The 18,210-nt window shown below is 34.6% G+C and overlaps 1 protein-coding gene across 1 annotated transcript; it reads right to left on the reverse strand.

Annotated features, from left to right (window-relative positions):
- Positions 1–376: 376 nt before the first annotated feature.
- Positions 377–10,441, reverse strand: LOC25498067 (uncharacterized protein At5g03900, chloroplastic). Its single transcript, XM_013592809.3, has 13 exons — positions 9,968–10,441; positions 8,261–8,368; positions 8,080–8,183; positions 7,910–7,993; positions 7,701–7,773; positions 7,546–7,611; positions 7,291–7,380; positions 5,016–5,081; positions 4,511–4,650; positions 4,340–4,426; positions 4,190–4,253; positions 3,932–4,075; positions 377–1,006 (listed from the first exon to the last, which is right to left on the reverse strand). Exons 1-13 carry the CDS (start codon positions 10,436–10,438, stop codon positions 863–865), a joined length of 1,641 nt encoding a protein of 546 aa, XP_013448263.2. The 5' UTR covers positions 10,439–10,441; the 3' UTR covers positions 377–862.
- Positions 10,442–18,210: the final 7,769 nt, after the last annotated feature.

Here is an 18,210-nt window from a genome sequence, read left to right on the forward strand (position 1 = left end):
GTATACACACACATACACACTTACATATTAATGAAGAGTAATCAGTACATATTTTCTGTAAGTAATTTACATGCATATTATAATAAAAAAAATTGTGTATCCATATTGCACCCCTACTGTATTATATTATACATATCCGAGCTTCATAGCACATGGCAAAATAATTATGATACGTCAAAAAATAGATTTGGAGTTGGCTTCAATAAGAATATATAGGATATAAGATAAGATTGCCCAAAACACTTGATGTCTATCTCCTCCTTTTAGTTTACACACACCACACAGCTGTCTATAGATTCAGACTTCATTTATAGTACTCCTTCTCAGAAAATTAGGACAGTTCAACTTTTTTATAGTATACATTTAGATTCAGAGGTTACTTTGAAAGTTGGAAAAAATCGATGTGATAAATATACAACAAACTAAAGTTGCATAATTTCCTCCTTTGCTTGCCTCTTACCTTTGCACAATATGAATTTCGGCATCAATCAGGCAAAATATATAAAACCCATGATACCAAAGAGTATTACAATGAATATTGTTTTTCCTACTCAATGTTTACTATTCATCTTGTACATGTCACAGTCTAAAAGACATGAACTAGAACTATGATATACAAGCAAACGCGGCTGAGAATCCAGGGCCGCATCCAATACTTGACATAATGCAGCCTAGGCTCTGCTACAATGTAAATAGATATGACGATGACAACATATGTGAGCCTGAAACTTTCTTGAATATGACCCGATCATTGAATCAGCAAAATTCTACTGTGATCATTTGATTGCCACCAAAGCGCATTGAAATGGATTATTCATATATAGTGGTTAAATTGTTTCACCTGTATAACCTTTAAGGCTTCTCAATCAGATCTCTCTAGCTCCCGAAATTTTTTATCCCATTCGTTAGCTTCATAATCTTGGTCAAGAAAGTCCTTGTCAGTACTATACACAATTTGATCCTGTCCTATCACTGTCTTTTGGGCCATGTCCCGAGCGCTGAAAAGCTGAAAACATAAAGAATTGTTCAAAAAGAATATCCTGAGTACAATGCAATCCCAGATCCAGCCTAATTTTCTCAAGCCAGGCAAATGAAGAGACAGAAGGCGTATAAAAACATAGGTGAACTGTACTTTATATGGCAGGGATGCATACCTACTGGATGTGTTCAAGTAACAAGCAATCATCCAAAATAATATGAACATAAGAAGGAATTCTCTAATCCAGTGAGTTGGAATATTCATTCAAGAAATCATTTACGAAATTCATTTACAAAATTACATGGAAGGGATACCTATAAACTATGAAAAGCAAGGTAACATTCTGATAAACTAAAGCCATGTTTTGCTAGTACATGAAGTCTTAAAGCTTAGCCCTAACTCAATCTAACAAAACCGGCTTCTAAAGTGAGAGATGTTCACCACTTATAAGCACTACTTAGGCCATATCTCTAGTTGATGTAGGATAAACCTAACCCGTCACACCCAACACAATGAAGGTGTTGGAGGCTGCAATGAAGGCAATTAAGGCCTCTATGGGCGAACCGTAATTAAGGTATACTTTATTACAAACCCCCTCATGCCTAGACCCAATTGCCTTGGAGCAACCCCAAGTCTAGAATAGCCTTTGAAACCATCTTAAAATTTGGGCTTAAAGCTTAACTCAACCCCACAAAACGATTTTTAATGTGAGGGATGACCACCATTTATAAGCATTAGCTAGGCCATATCTCTAGGCAATGTGGGACTAAACCCACCCCCTCACATCCAGCACAATGAAGGTGATGGAAGCTGAAATTAAGGCAGTCCAAATTGTGCAATTAAGGCGACTAGGGGAAGACTTCAATTATAGACAGAATTTTCCAACATATTGCAAGCAATAAGAGAATTAATATAGTTCTAAATCTGTAGAACATTTCCTTTAACCTAATTTATATTTTTATAAACAAGCCAACATTGTTTTTATGTCCTTTAAAGGAATGCATAAATATAATTTTTTGCCCCTGCAAATATACAACCTTTTGACGGTCGCCGAAAAAAAAAAAAAATTGTTTATAATCCTTGTAATGTATCACCTTTTCCATTTGGTCATTATTTTATTTGTCATGTAATATTTGTCTGTGTTGGAATTGATCCTTATAATATGCGGACCCTGTTTATTTTATATTCTCATCTATGGACTATATATAGAAGTAAAATCAATATCACCCACAAAGAGGCCAATTTCGAAATTAACAAATATCTCAGGGACTAGAACTAAACAAGGACAAAGGTGAAAAATGGTAGATTTTTAAACACTAAAAACATAGGGAAAAAAAATACAAGGACTAAATGAAAAATATGGTATATTTATGAGGAAAAAAAAATTAAATTTAAGGACGTTCGCTTCAACTTTATAGTGAATAAAATGGTGGCGTCTAGGGTGAACGTGAATCTTCACCATATTTATTTAAATGTCGAGATAAGTTAGAAAAAAAAATGAGAACACATGTATCTTTCTACACACAATTTATTGCCCCACCCCCTGTCACCTCTCGCATTTTGTTCAACAAATCATGGCGCAACTCGCTCCTTAGGCCATCGTCGGCAAGCCAACATCGCATTCCTCTGTAACAGCCACTATGCCCTGGTCCTGCCATTGTTCTTTCTCGATAATGTTCCCAATTCAACCACGTCAGTGCTCAATCCTTGTCTCAAGCTCCACTGATCCGAGTCCAAAACGAACCATAACGCTCACATGAGACTCCACAAAGATCTGTTTTGTGGTTACAGACACACGAGGAAGCAAAATACAGGGGGAATTGGCGATGCGGTGCTAAACCAGGATTACCACTTCCGCATACATCAATTGTTTTTTGCTTATAACCGTAATTCGTAACATTATGCACTAGTTCATTAAAATGTAAATTTCATGCCTCAAAGGTTAAACTTCTTTAGTCAGAGCATCATTTTTGTCTTCTTTTCTGGAAGGATGATGGTCCACTTTTTGGTTTTCAACAAGTCATGGCGCAACTCGCTCATCACATTCCTCTGTAACTGCTATTATGCTCTGGTCTGCCATGGTTCTTCCTCGATACCTCACTGTTCTCAATTCATCCACGTCAGTGCTCGATCCTCCTCTCGAGCTCCATTGATCTGAGTCCAAAAGGCACCATAATGGTCCTCATCTCAAGCTCCACTGATCTGGGTCCAAAAGGCACCATAACGCTTGCACGAGACTCCACAACAATCTCGTTTGTGGTTACAGACACAAGAGGAAGCAAAATCTAGGGGGAGTTGATGATGCGGTGCTAAACCAGGAGTACCACTTCCACATAGATCAATTGCTTTTTGCATAATACCGTAATTCATAACATTATGCACTAGTTCAGTAAAGTGTAAATTTCATGCCTCTGGTTAAACATCTTTAGTCATCATAATTACTGTCTTTTTTTTGGACAGGTTTTTGGTTTTAATTGAAATCAAAGATGTGTGATTTATAGATGTTTTTGTATATTTGTTTTGGGGAATTATTGAATTCAAACAAAGAGGCTTATAATTTGGGGGAATTATTGATTTATATATGTTTTTGTATTATTTGCTCTGGTTCTTCTTTGCCTGAGCCATGAAGATGCAGAAACTGATACAATGATGCAGACGTAACGGAAAGAGAGTGAAATCGACCAGGGGAGAGAAAAAGAAGTGGATAAAGTGAGCGGAGACCACAATCCAGTGTGATAATGAGTAATGAAATCATGTAGGCTTATTTAATCTTATGGTCAAAGTTTAGTGGTACACAATGAGGGACTTAATTGATCCCTCGCCCAAGAAGCCACTAAATAAAATGTTATGGAGACAATGCTAATAAGCTATCCGAATATATAGTGAAGATGAAAGTATTATAAATCATGCTCATGATTTTCTTATTTTCACAGGGAAAATAGATGTGCATACCTTCTGCGTCAATGAAATGTCGGGCAATTCAAGTACTCGTGCACACTGCTGTCTAGCTTGGTTTCTCTTTTCAATGTCGGCATTCCTTTTCCGAACAAAAAACCACCGAACCAAAGGAATTGCAAAGAAGGAACCAGCATAAATCTGCATATATTATCATTCAAGAGTTAAAACCTTTGCCAGAAAATAAGATAAATTTGCAATTCCTTATCAATATTGAACAACTTTATTTTCTGGAAATGCAAATGTTGTTCATACCTGAAGAAGAGGAAATATGTCCGCTACAAATTTAATGAAGCTATCAGGTCTAACTGCCACTTCTCTGGATAAATATAAAACAAATGTGAGTATACTGAAATAAAACAATATTAGATTAAAGTTAACTAATGTGTCGTGTGAAGAGCCTACTTCAACATGGTTCCGAGAACAATAACTCCAAAGAGATTAAGGCCTCCCAGACCAACGACCATTGCTCTCTCTGATGAGGAAGTTTTACTGAAAGAACATTCAACCATGTTATGGTTAAGCAACCAGAGAGTAATAACGACAAATAGGTATGAAAAAAATACAATAAAGAACCTGAATTGCCATCTTTTCTCCTCGAAAAATTTCTCAACTCCTCCAACCCAATCTGCCCATCTTTTTCCAACATATTCTTTTCTCTTACTCTTTTGAGAAGCTGTCCTCTGAAGAGATGGAAACCTATATAGAATATTTCCCTGCATAACAAGCAGTGTGAGAGTATTTATAAAAAAGAGGATAAAAAGAGGGAAAATATCACTCTCAACAGAAACCAAAATACATTATATTTTATACGAGTGACGAAAGGTATACTACTTAAGAGCTGTAATTAACACTAGGTATACTACTTAAGAGCTGTAAATTAACACTTTATTTTAAAACAAATAAATAGTAACAATGATCTGTTGCATCCTTAAAGAAATTTAGTAATTTATGCCAAAGAGGGGTCAACAATGCCGAGTTTTAATGACAAATATAACAATCCTATTGTTATCACCATCAGATAGAAAAATGAAGGGTGCAGGTTTATAGTGTTTCAATTCATTTCATTATCTAAATATACCTCTTCATCAACAACAGGTTGACCATCAAATCGTAATAGCACAGGTAAAATATATGATTCGTCATCCTGGAAACATAGAGACAAACAGTTAAAAAGGTAGAAGATAAAAAATTAAATATGTGAAGCATAAAATATTAGAGAAGCATTCAATAGCAATATAGCAAAAAAATATACAATATAAAAAATGGAAATTCAGTACTAATAAAAAAATCACTTAGGCCACAAAGTCAACCCATCTGTGCCTTTTTTAAAATAAATTTACACAAACACAATAAAAGATCTTGACACCCTCGTGCAAAACTAAGTTGATCAGCGACAAACGAGGGATACATAACCACCGATCTCAAAAGAGTATTTTGAGCAATACTGAGTAATTTAATATGGTGGCTGACTTATGGCAAGACTTATAAATATTTTCTATGGTTTCATGGAAATGTTCTGAAGATAAATTATTGTGATAAATTTCTGGAAAATCATATTATTTGATTTTTTCGGGGCACTAAAAAGAATTAGATGAAGTTAAGGGACAGATCCTTGCCTTAAACCTCTACCACCAGTCAATGAAGCCTTTGCCATGGTGAGAATAAGAAAGTCGGAGAAAGATGTGGTTGGAGAACAATTCTATTGATGATGCTCAAATGAATTCAGCTCTAACTATAAAATGACTAGGCGAGCAATATAAAGAGGAGTGAGAGGAGGTGATCAGTTATTAACTTGCTTATTTTTGGCTTTTCAATTGGGCAGAGATTAGAGATATCTCTACGTATTCATCTAAGGAGCTTGATTCTAAGATTGCAGAAGATATCCTTCAATAATCATACCTTTTATAAGCTAAATACTACAGACATTTCATTTTCTTACATTTGGTCGCTTTATGATAGAGCAGAGATAACAATTGTAAAGTAACGCAATGATAAAAGATGAAATAGATGAATTTGTGTTATTAAATGGTGAAGAAACGGATGAACAATCTGCAAATTGCAGCCCAGAGCAACAGCTCCTTTGAGAAGAGACATTTCTCTCTCCCTGCCTAAACCATAAAGTCCCTGACAGAATGGTACTCAATGCATTCCTCTTTCCCTCCACACCTCTTATACTCCCTCTCACATGTATTTCCCCTCCACTATCTAACTAACTTGCCAGCTCACCATTTCCTCTCCAATTTGGGCTTTTATCATCATGGGCCCTATCACTTTAGATCTCTTTGGAGTGGTTTCCATATTTTATTAGATTTCATAACCTGTATTCTTTTTTAATTAGAAATAGGCATCTAGTATTCGTATCAATGAGTGACATTGCTATGTATTTTGAAAAGCATCATTACACCCCATTTATCAATATTACATTCTTATCTAGAGTTTGTTCTTTCTTTTCCTCTTCTACTTAACTATAATTTCAACAGGATGCATGCTCTCACCAATAAAACTGAAAGGAAAAAAAAAAAAAAGCTCCTTCCTAAAGTTTTATAATAGACAAATTATCAAACTTGGCCTAATCGCTAGATGACAGTCTTCTATACCAAATATATTATCAATGAAAATAGGCAATAAATAATCATTATGAAGCACCCACTTTAATAAACTTGGAAGAAGAAGAAAAAAATACAGCAAACAGGTCGTTATATGCGATGTAATAGCCATAAGTAGGAGTGGAAGCACTCAACAACAATGCATGCCAAGCCAATATCAACACCCTCAGTAATAAATCATTTAAACTCGTATGTGTCAGTGGTGCACTATCAGTTGGTCATACCAGATTTGGTAAATCAAGCAATGAAAAAGTGAAAATACCGCTAACAGCTCCTAGTATCCATTATAGCAAGTGCCAGTGCCAACCGTGTGGAAGACAGCTGTTGGAACGGTGTTATAGGAGGACCTATAAATTCACTGAATTGAGACAGACTTTCTTTTGATAAACACTCAAGAAACTAAATGTTTCTTCTCAATAGAATTACATAGATGGAAACAGGCACTGTCAATCATTTATCAAGATAGGATTTGAGAGCCTATCTTATCTTCTAACCATCGTCTTCCTGGAAACTAACAGAATGCCTCCCATTTCGCTCTCATAATCTATTTTTTCAAATATAACATACATCTAAACTAGGCTGTGCCATTTCTATTGGACCTGGGCCTTGTAAATAAAATATGTTGTAAAGTTTATCATGTTCATTTCTTAGGCAAATGCGCACCAGATAAGTAGGTTGGAAAAATATGGGTAGAAGCAGAACAACACACTGGTTAACTTATTCATCAAAATATCCTTGCTAAATTACCTTGATTCTCTCCGTAGAATCTATATCAAGATATGGAGCCAGTTCTTCAGCTGCAACAACACCACCATTAGATGCTATGTATTGCCCAATCTGTGCAAAAGACGATCAAAATAAAACAAATAATGGAAATAATCATGCTCAAGTGGATGACAAAAAGATAAAAGGGAAATAACAAAAAGGTTAAAATGTGTTTGTGTGTGTGTAAAAAATTAAATCAAAAGCAACGGACCACTGAATTCAGTCCTCAATTATTACCAACTTCCATCTCTCTTCTTCGATTCCTTGATTGGGATCACCGTCTCCAAACACAAAGGAGAAGACCTATCAAGAAACCATATCAAAATACTGTTTTTTGCTAGACACAGGAAAAATGAGAACATAAGACGTAATTCATTTTCATCATCACATACTGATTCAATGAAGTTCGTCTTGTTGTCATCAACTTGTACCCTCCGCCTTCTATTGTAATATGGATCCCAGTACCTTACATGGTATAAAATAGATCATTGGTCACAACATTTTTACCTAAATAACAATGTCTTTTTAATTTGAATGAAGTATGCTACAGATTGAAACTATATTTAAATAATTTGACGTTCAAAGATAAGTATCCCCCCACCAGAATAAATCTACTGGATTAAAGTAGAAATTAAATCCTGAATCATATGATCTGCCTCCACGTCTCCCACGATTGTCGTCTTCACTGTAATTAATAAAGATTATGAGTGCATTCACACAAAAAAAAATCAGATAAACTATGCTATTTGAGATATCTCCATTACGAAGTACCTTCTGCTGCTGGTTACAAGAGCAATTATTGCAGTGTAAACAATAACAATGGATGCAATAAGTGCTGTCCCAAAAGAAACCCTTATCAAGTATTCTCCGGCACCCTAACAAAGTCAATGTCATCATAATGTAACAATCACACTCCAAGTAACAAAACATCATCAACAGCAATCCTCCGTACCTTAGCCTTTTCAATAAAAGGTTCAGCTTTAATCCTAAATGACTTGGCACCAAGTTTCGATCGATAATTTTTGGGAAACACGTATAAAACGTCACCTTCCTCAGAAACCTGCAGAACACACCATAATGTCCCCAATTGAATTTACTTCAGTAAACAAAAACTCAACCCAAACAAACTAGAGGCCTAAAAGTAACGAATAAGCAAAAGCAAGGGCAAAGGGCAGCCTGGTGCAAAAATCTCCTGCATACGTAGGGTTCGGGAAGGGGTCCCACCATTTGGTGTATTGTACGCAGTCTTAACCTGTTTTTTACACAAAAGGCTATTTCCAGGACTTCAACCCATGACCTTTCAGTCACATGACAACAACTTTACCGTAGCGCAACTAAATTAAAATCAACATTACACAAGTGCTGCTACAATGGGATGTTTTTCTTAAAATCTAGGGGCTCAAAATGCTTTTCAGTAGAGCTTTATGGTGCCATGGCAACAATAGAAATTGCTTACAAGAAGGGTAGGTTGAACTTATGGCTAGAGTGTGACTCTCAGCTTGTGGTTTCTGCTTTTTGTAATAATTTTCTTATACCGTGGAAAACAAAAAATAAATATCAAAATTGTTTGTTGTTAACCAAGCGGGATGCAATTCCTTGCTTCATATTCTTCATGAAGGGAATCATTGAGCCAATAAATTTGCTTCTTTCAGCATTTCAATTACTAGTTTAGTTCGGTAAGATTTAAGTCCTTATTTAATTTGGAAAAAAAAATCCGCAATAGATTTAGGCTCCCTAATCATAGGTTTTCATGAATTAGTTCATATCTCCCATGTTTTCTTGTACTCCTTTTAATTTATCTTTCTAATAATATTTAGCGTGCTGCATATGTTTGATAGAGGTAGCCTGCCAACCTAGTTAGGATCTCTATTGCTATAGTGATGCTTTTGCATGTTATTTTTAGAGTGAATCGGGTATTCTCTGCGGACAAAATGCAGAGACTAATCCCTCAAGCCGGATAGGACTGCAATGGGTGGCAAAACAGATCTTTTGCATGCTATTTTCTTAAAAATAAGTGAACACGACAAAATATACCCACAATAAAACACAATCGAAAAGTGGACAGACAAACATACACACTAAACAGTCTCGCCATTGGTAATCATAACCATGGTAAGTGTGCTACATATAAGGTTTTAGTGCATTTAGTTATCAAACTGGTCCCAGAAGAATTAGCTCAGTGGTAAGAGCTTGTAATTATAACTTCAAGGGTGCGTTTGATTAGCTTAAAAACAGGGTACTGGACTGGACAACTTTTTTGTACCCTATTTGATTTAGAAACTGGTCATCGGATTGAACAAAACAAAACATGAATTCTTGTCCCTCGCCAAACCATGGGACAACTTTTTGTACAGGGTACCAACTATTATAACCACTGAAATACCATTTTTATTTTCCAACATAAAATATATTATTTCTCTATCTCTCGTTACAGTTTTGTAAAGTCTTGTCTTGTACTGTTTTGTTCAATACTTACTGTTCTGCGAATCAAACACACCCCAAGATACATAGTTCAATGATCTCGTTAGAATAGTCATTACTATCACTCTTATTAATAATAATTGTCCATTCTCCAACTGATTTAATTTTTTTTTATCAAACAGCATATTCAAAATTCACAAACAAATCAAACAAAAATGAAAGAGAAAACAATACCAACCTCTAAGAAACCATCAGTATCAGCAGCAAGAGCTTGAAGAGCTTTCTGAGCTTCATTCAACTTAAGACCAGCTCTACTAGCAACATCACCAACAGTCACCCTACCACCACACCCATCAACAGCATCCATAGTCCTTTTCCTAACATCACTCGACAGCTTATCACTTTCCACCACACCACCTGGCCTGATCCCTCGGCCGACATCCACGGCCGCCCGCGGTACCACCAAAGCCCACCCCCTTTTATTAATTCTCCGGTTCTGCGGGAAAATGAAGGGTTTATGAAAGGGGGGTGCAGTGAAAGTAAGAAGACGAGATGTGGGGGTGATGGCGAAGCATGTAGGGATTGTCGCCATTTGGTTAGCGTTGGGAAGAGAATTGGATTTGGGGGAAATCCAGTTAGTGTGGCCCCTGAGAGAGAATGGATGTGTGTGGAAAGAAGGCGGGAGGATGAGGCCGGTGTTTTGACACATTTGGCCTTTCATACTCACTCACATTCAATGTGGATTCTTTTAATTTAAAAAAAAAAAAAAATCATAATATACTTTGAGAAATTAGTCATTTGAATTTAGTGAAACTCAAATATTGATAAGTTAGTTGATGTGTTTGGTAAAATTAGCGGTACAACTAATTTATAAATGTAAAATAACATAAAAGAACATTGTTAAATTTATATTAATTTATATTTAATTTATAGTTAAATTTATATTAATTTAATATATTTTTATGTATTATTATTAAAATAGAATATATATTCAACCTTGTCATTTTTATTAAAAACTCATAATGTAATTTATCAAGAAAAAATATATTTAAACGGAAGGCGATAAAGATTTATGAAAGAAGTCCCGTGAGCATAGCTCAGTTCGCAGGACAATGCATTATGAGTATTGATGTTCACACATTTGATTTGGCTGAGAAACACGAGTAAATTACTCAAATGCCCCTTGGCAGTTAACTGCCGAAATTTTAAAGAACCGGCTGCAGCTAACTGCCGAGGAATTTCAAACGTGAAATTAAATAAGAAAATACACCTAAATTTTCCCTTAATTAAATTTAATTCTTTAATACATGATTCTTTTTATAACATTGTTGATTTCATTTATATAATTTTGTTGCCATAAATGAAGAAATATGAGATCTTAGAATTACATATTCGATCACGTTTCTTACTGGTAATAGAAAAGAGGTTTTATTTTTACAAAATAAAAAAAAAAAGAGGTTTTATTAATAGGATAATTTACAAATATAATTATTTGAAAGAGAGATGAATAATATCTAAAATATTATAAAGTAATAATAGGTTAGTCAAACATACCTATGAATAATGACAGACATCAATGAAATTAATTACAAATATAATTATTCTATCATTTATAATGTTTTTTGTTGTTGCATTTTTTTTTATTGAATCACCATTTTAGGTCTATTAATTACCGATGGTAAATATTTTTCTTTGTTGTTTCGTTTTTATTTTCTGTTGTTGCGTTTTTCATGTTAATTAAAGTAATAATATCTGAAATATTAGTATAAAGTAATAATATGTTAGTCAAACCTATAATAATGAGAGACATCAATGAAATTAATTACTAATAATTACAAATATAATTATTCTATCAATTGTAACGTTTTTGTTGTTGCATTTTTTTTATTGAATTATCATTTTAGGTCCATTAACTACCGATTGCAAATATTATTCATTTCTCATATTTCTTCATTTATGGCAACAAAATCATATGAATGAAATCATAAAAATAATTATGTTTAATTCCTTAAAAGGATTAAAGAATTAAATTTAATTAAGGAAAATTTAGGTGTATTTCCTTATTTAATTTCAAGTTTGAAATTCCTCGGCAGTTAACTGCCGAAGTTTTCCTCGGCAGTTAATTGCAGCCGATTCTTTAAAATTTCGGCAGTTAACTGTCGAGGGGCATTTGAGTAATTTACTCATGTTTCTCAGCCAAACCAAATGTGTCAACAGCAATACTCATGCATTATTATATGCAGGGGCCGGGGTTTGAACCCCGGACACCCCACTTATTCACCTTATAAGGTGAATTCTAACTACTAGGCTACCTGACAAAAAAAAATACAGATTTATGAAAGAAAAAAAAATATATTGCACCGAAGGTATCAATCAATAATCAATAATATATATATATATATATATATATATATAAAGTAAGATTTTTTTATGCCACGTGTCACTTTCACGTTTATTCGCAATATTTTTATTATTTTTCTATTTTTTAAAACCAATATTTAATTTGGCATAAATATCTCAACATACTTTTGATCTTATCTATGAAATATTTTACGAGTAAATAGTCAATTACCCCCTGAAATTGTAAGTTTCATCAATTACCCCCCTGAAATTAACAAAACTTCAATTCCCCCCCTGAAATTGCACAATGTTAATCAATTTACCCCCTAGGTCAAATATTTATGTTAGTCAACATAACGTTTTGCAAATACCTCCCTGAAGTTTTGCACTTATGTGCAAAATGCCCCCTAAATTTGAAAATTTATATTTTGTTTTCTTATCCTTAAAAGTGATTGCATTATCACTGAATTGTGGAGCATATTAGCTAAGTTTTGACGATATACAACCATATATTGACAATATTGTAGAACAAATTGGCAGTATTCTGTAAACCCTACAATAATGTTCAAAACTCAAGAATATTTACAAAACAAACATAAAAGTATTTCTTTGTTCCAACATCAGATGTTGTTTTTTCTTTTGCAAGTTGTCCTTAACCCCATTAGAGATCAAAATGATGGTGGCTATCATGTTTTTTTATTCTCTTAAAAACATAATGAAATATACATAATATAATATTATTATCATTCCTTTGAATCCTAACGGGGGAAGAAGACCATGATTCTTTCAAGATCCTTTATAAAGTGAGAGAAGGAACAAGTTTATGTATTTTTTTCTTGAAAGTGAGAGAAGTGTGTTGATGGTGTGCACCGCTCACAATATAAAGGAAGTGGAAATTTTTGGTGTGGTTAAAATTAGCAATAGCAAAGCCATATATTTTGATATCTTGGTAATTCTTGGTTATGTCAATCATGTATTATTTATGTGTTTCATTATGTATGACATGTATTAGTTTTTCATCTGACAAGTATGATTGTACTTTACTATGCTGACTTTCATATCGTTAGACTCTAATACATGATTAATGTTTGATCGTTTAAAGGAACATATATGGTTGTATACCATCAAAACTTAGCTAATATGCTCCACATTTCAATGATAATGCAGTCACTTTTAAGGATAAGAAAAAAATATATAAATTTTCAAGTTCATGGGGGCATTTTACACATAAATACAAAACTTCAGGGGGGTATTTGAAAAACGTCATGTTAACTAACAGAAAAATTTGACGGAGGGCGTAAATTGATCAACGTTGTGCAATTTCAGGGGGGTAATTGAAGTTTTGTTAATTTCAGGGAGGGTAATTGACGAAACTTACAATTTCAGGGGATAATTGACTATTTACTCAATATTTTACTTATATTTTTGTTGAATTCCTGACATTTTATGTAACAAAAATCAATCAATAGTATATATATAAAGTAAGGTTTTTTATGCCACGTGTCACTTCCACGTTTATTCGCAATATCAATCAATAGTATATATATAAAGTACGGTTTTTCATGCCACGTGTGACTTCCACCTTTATTCGCTATATTTTTTTTATTATATTTTTATTTTTTAAAACCAATATTTAATTTGACATAAATATCTCAACAAACTTTTTATCTTATCTATTAAATATTTTACTTATCTTTTTTATTGAATTCTTAATATTTTATGTTCATCCACACTCATCTTTTTCCTTTCTCTCTCTTTAAACGCTCTTCGATCTCTCTCTACAAGTTTTCTAGCCGCAACACTCATCCCTTCATCCTTACCCCTAGTTTCACGATGTAGATATTGTTGGTGGTGGTGCCAAGATGGACAGCCATCCGTACCACCATCCCTTCCAGATCTCCGACCGACCTCCCTACTTCTTCTCAGATGCATGGTGTTGGCGTTCGATTTGGTCGTGGACTTGCTCTTTGGTTGCTAAACGTTTTGTTACTTTATCTATATCAGAACGTGGTCTTGTTTGCAAGGAGAAAATTAAACGCCGCCTTCGTTTCCGGCGGCGGTTCACCGATTTGCTCCTGTTTCTCATCCGAAGGTGGGTTTTGTCACCGCCATGACTGCGCCAACGATGCCTTCTGCTAATTGTGTTGGTGTCGTTGGTTTCATCATACGGTGGTGGCTTGGTTTCGATTGAACCCACGTTGTTGTCGCAGGTTTTATGTTGTTGCTTCTGGTGTGTATCTGATTTTAAAATCTTGAATCGTGGTGGTTCAAGATCGGTGTTGGTTTCTCGCGATTTTCATGAATGACTGATTTTGTGCTCATCTCGCTTGCTTTTGTTTCCTGATTCCATTTCAGAGCTGTTGAGTTTTGCAGGTTACAAAGTTTACGGGGTAGCATTCATCGTGCATGAGTAATCGTAATTGGGAAATGGTCTTAAATCCATCTCAATCATTTGTGATTGAACTCAGACAATTGGTTACTATGCTTACGTTGTAACGCCCCAATTTTATTTAATTATTACTGGTCGATTTTAAGTCCTTTTTATATATGATTTTATATTATTATGTGGTGTGTTATATTTTATTAAATGAGTTATTTTACTATTTAATAGAATAAGTGGGAATTAGTAATTATTGGAGTTGTGGGGTTAATTAATAATTAATAGAATTAATTGGGGAATTAAATTGAAATAAGTGGGAGTTAAGAAAAAGGGAGAAGTCAGAAAGAAACAGTTTCACGTACATCAGTTTTGGGAGAAAGCAAGAGAAAACCAAGAGGAGAGCCAAGTGAAGAGAACCGGATTTTCTGTAGAGTTCTGTCCTTCAATCTAAGGTAAGGGTGATGTTTACTCTCAATGATAATGGTTATATAATTCTAATTTTGGTTTAGAATAGTTCTAGCTGAAATTGGGAATTGGGGGTTAGGTTTTGGGAGTATGATTCTTGGATTGAAAAGTGTGGAAACCATGGCAATTGTGTTAAGAATTGATGTTCAGGTTGTAGAATAATCATAGGTTAAGTTTCCTATCAAATTTGGGGTTTGGGTTGATGAAATTTGGTTTTTTTGGGTGAAAATTGTGCAGAAATCGTAACAGCAAGGGAAAAACTCGCTAGGAGTTCGCTATTAGCGAAACTCCCTGTAACTATTTCGCTATTAGCTCACTTTTCGCCATTAGCGAACTTGCCTAGTGACAGCATACCCTGTTTTATGTTCTTGCGTCTTTTTCACACGTTTCTATTTTGAATTGGCCTTTGGTGTGAACATGAAAGTTGTAGATAATTTTGTTAGCTTTCCAATGGCTTTGGTTTGACTTGAAAATGACTTTTAGTGTTTGATTTATGATGAAAATACTCCAAGGAGGTCTTAGTGAAATCTTATGAAAATTCAGCATAACCGTTTCTAAGTTAATCCAAAACTTAGGGAATAATTCCAAACCTCAAAACTAGAAGTACTATGAGTTCAATTAAGGTGTTTAAGAGTATTTAACCTATGTTGGTTAATGTCGGTTAATGATGTGGGTATTGATAGTTAATGTTGTGGGTAATGTTGGTTAATGTTGTGGATATTGTTGGTTAATGTTGGGTAATGTTGGTTAATATGTTCGTTAATGTTGGTCAATGTGAAATGTATGCATTATATGGATTATACAAGATGTTTAAGTTGATGTATTATATATATGGTCATGTGAATATATGTTGTGTTGATGAATCTCGTCGTTAAGAGTCGTTGTGTCATAGTTGACCAAGTTGTGGAGTAAGTCATAATTATTTATGCACAGTTGTTGTCGTCGTTGTCTATGTTTTCGTTGTCATCATCGTCCGTGTTGTTGTTGAAGTCGTAGTTGAAGCTGTTGTTGGTGACTGTTTATGTCCAGGTGTTTGTAAGAGGTGGTGTACTCTTACGTTGTTGTTTTATAAGAGGTGGTGTACTCTTATGTTGTTGTATAGTGAGAGGTGGTGTACTCTTACGTTGTTGCTTTATAAGAGGTGGTGTACTCTTACGTTGTTGTATTATAAGAGGTGGTGTACTCTTACGTAGTTGTAATGTCAGGTTGACGTTGTCGTCGTCGAATCCTTGAAGTTGTTGTAGATGACAAAACATGGAATATTAAGGTTGAGTTGTTGTCGTTGTTGTTGGTTGATTTGTAGTCGTTGTTGTTGGTTGGAGTTACAAAAGGTTGATAATGTTGATGACTTATGAAACATGTATATTGATATAATTGTCGTTATTTAGGTTGTTAAATTCAATTGATGAAATTATATATCTATTATTGTTGTTTGTGAATCTCACCCCTTCTGCTTGGAAATGTTGCCCTTCGTATGGGTAACTTGCAGGTGATCCAGAGTAGTTGCAGTATTTTGCTGTTGTGAGTGGACTTTCCTCACATGTGTCTTAGGGCTCTGATACGTAACGGGATGGGGAAACTTTATCGTTATATTCATCATTCCTTATGTATCAATTATGAACCTGTTGTTACTGAATTAAATCTTTAAAGATAATTATGTTGAGGCCAAGTGCCAAATTTATTGAAGGATGTTTAATGTTGAAAATATTTCCGCTGCGATGATTTGTTATGTTTACAGAAGCTATTATTAATAATAGTATTTTCATTCTATTTAAGAAATTTTGAAAAGCAGTGTGACACTCCGTTTTGTTGGTTAACTCTGATTTTATTTTATAAATACGTTGTTGGGATAACGGGGTGTTACATACGTGATCTAATGATCTGTTTCCGATGGTTTGGCTCGAAAGGGTGATTATAGCTTGCTGTTGATTTGCAGGGAGTTGAGGGATCTTGGATCGCTTATGTGTTGGCAGACAATCCATACACCATTTTAGATTTGCCATTCTCTATGTTGACTTGGACAGTGGGGCTCGAAAGGTTCGATTTGCTTGCTGCTATTTTGTAGCAGGGAGTTGATGGTACATGGATCCGCTTCCGTATTGACGGACGGTCCAATCACCGCAATGAACACCTTTGATTAGTTTTTGGATTAATTAAAGGCTCCTCCACTAGTGTTGTTTTAATGTTTTTGTATCACCTGTTTGGGGTCGACCTGCACTTTTTTTTAATAATATATACGAGGACAAATGATTAGAGTCTAGTTGGGACATCTTCTATTCTCTTTTTATTTTGTGCTCTTGACTTAGCCTAATATTTTATGGGCTTAATACATCATTTGGTCATTTAACTTATTTTTGGTTTTCATTTTGGTCCCTTAACTATAAAGTGTCTCAAAGTGGTCCCTTATATCTTCTGTCGTTCACCGTTTTGGTCCTCTCCGTTAGTTTTTTGATGTCTAATATTTTTAATATAATTATAACCGTTTGATTGCAGGTCCATAATATACTACAGTGAACCACCCATATCTAAGTTTTTTCCTTCTCTTCTTCTCCCTTCTTCTTCTTCCTTCTTCCTTTTTCTTCCTTCTTCCGTAAAAAAAAATAAAATAATAAATGACAGAAACACCACACCAATTGAATCTGAACTCCTTCTTCCTTCCTTCCTTCTTCTTTTCTCTCTCGATCTGAATTATTTCTCTCTATTCGTTCCTCTTCTTTCTCTGCAAAATTCACGATCCCATTGAACCGGCACCCGCCGCCGTCCGTCGCTCTCCACCCACCATCGTTGGTTCCACCACCGCCGTCGTGACTAGCTTTCTGGCTGAATTTTCGTTCACGCAACGCCCGTCTCATTTCACACTCGCTAGTTGCAAATCGTCTCAGTTCAAAGCATGTACAGTAAAAATCATAAATTTACTTCTCAATTGTGTCTTGGGTTAATGGGTTTACATTTCCACCTGCAAAATTGATATTCACATATTCAAACACTTTTCACAATTTTTATGAATTTGTGCTATTCTTACATTCTTATATATGAATTCATATTTATATCGTGATGGTTAATTTGCAGCTTGTACTATGTGAATTTATCAAGTATCAAAAACTATAGAACATCACCGATTTCTTCCAATCACAAAAGTGGTACCTTTGAAGCAAAAGCTGAAATCAAAATCTCCAATTTTTAGGTTTTTTAATTAGGGAATTTTATAAATTTCTTCAAAATTGGGAATCTGGGCATTCTCATTGGGAATTTTGTTGTTGTAATTTGAATCTGAGATGTTGTCTTATGAGGGTATT

Source organism: Medicago truncatula, chromosome 7, assembly GCF_003473485.1.
Source record: "Medicago truncatula cultivar Jemalong A17 chromosome 7, MtrunA17r5.0-ANR, whole genome shotgun sequence".
NCBI lineage: Eukaryota > Viridiplantae > Streptophyta > Magnoliopsida > Fabales > Fabaceae > Medicago > Medicago truncatula.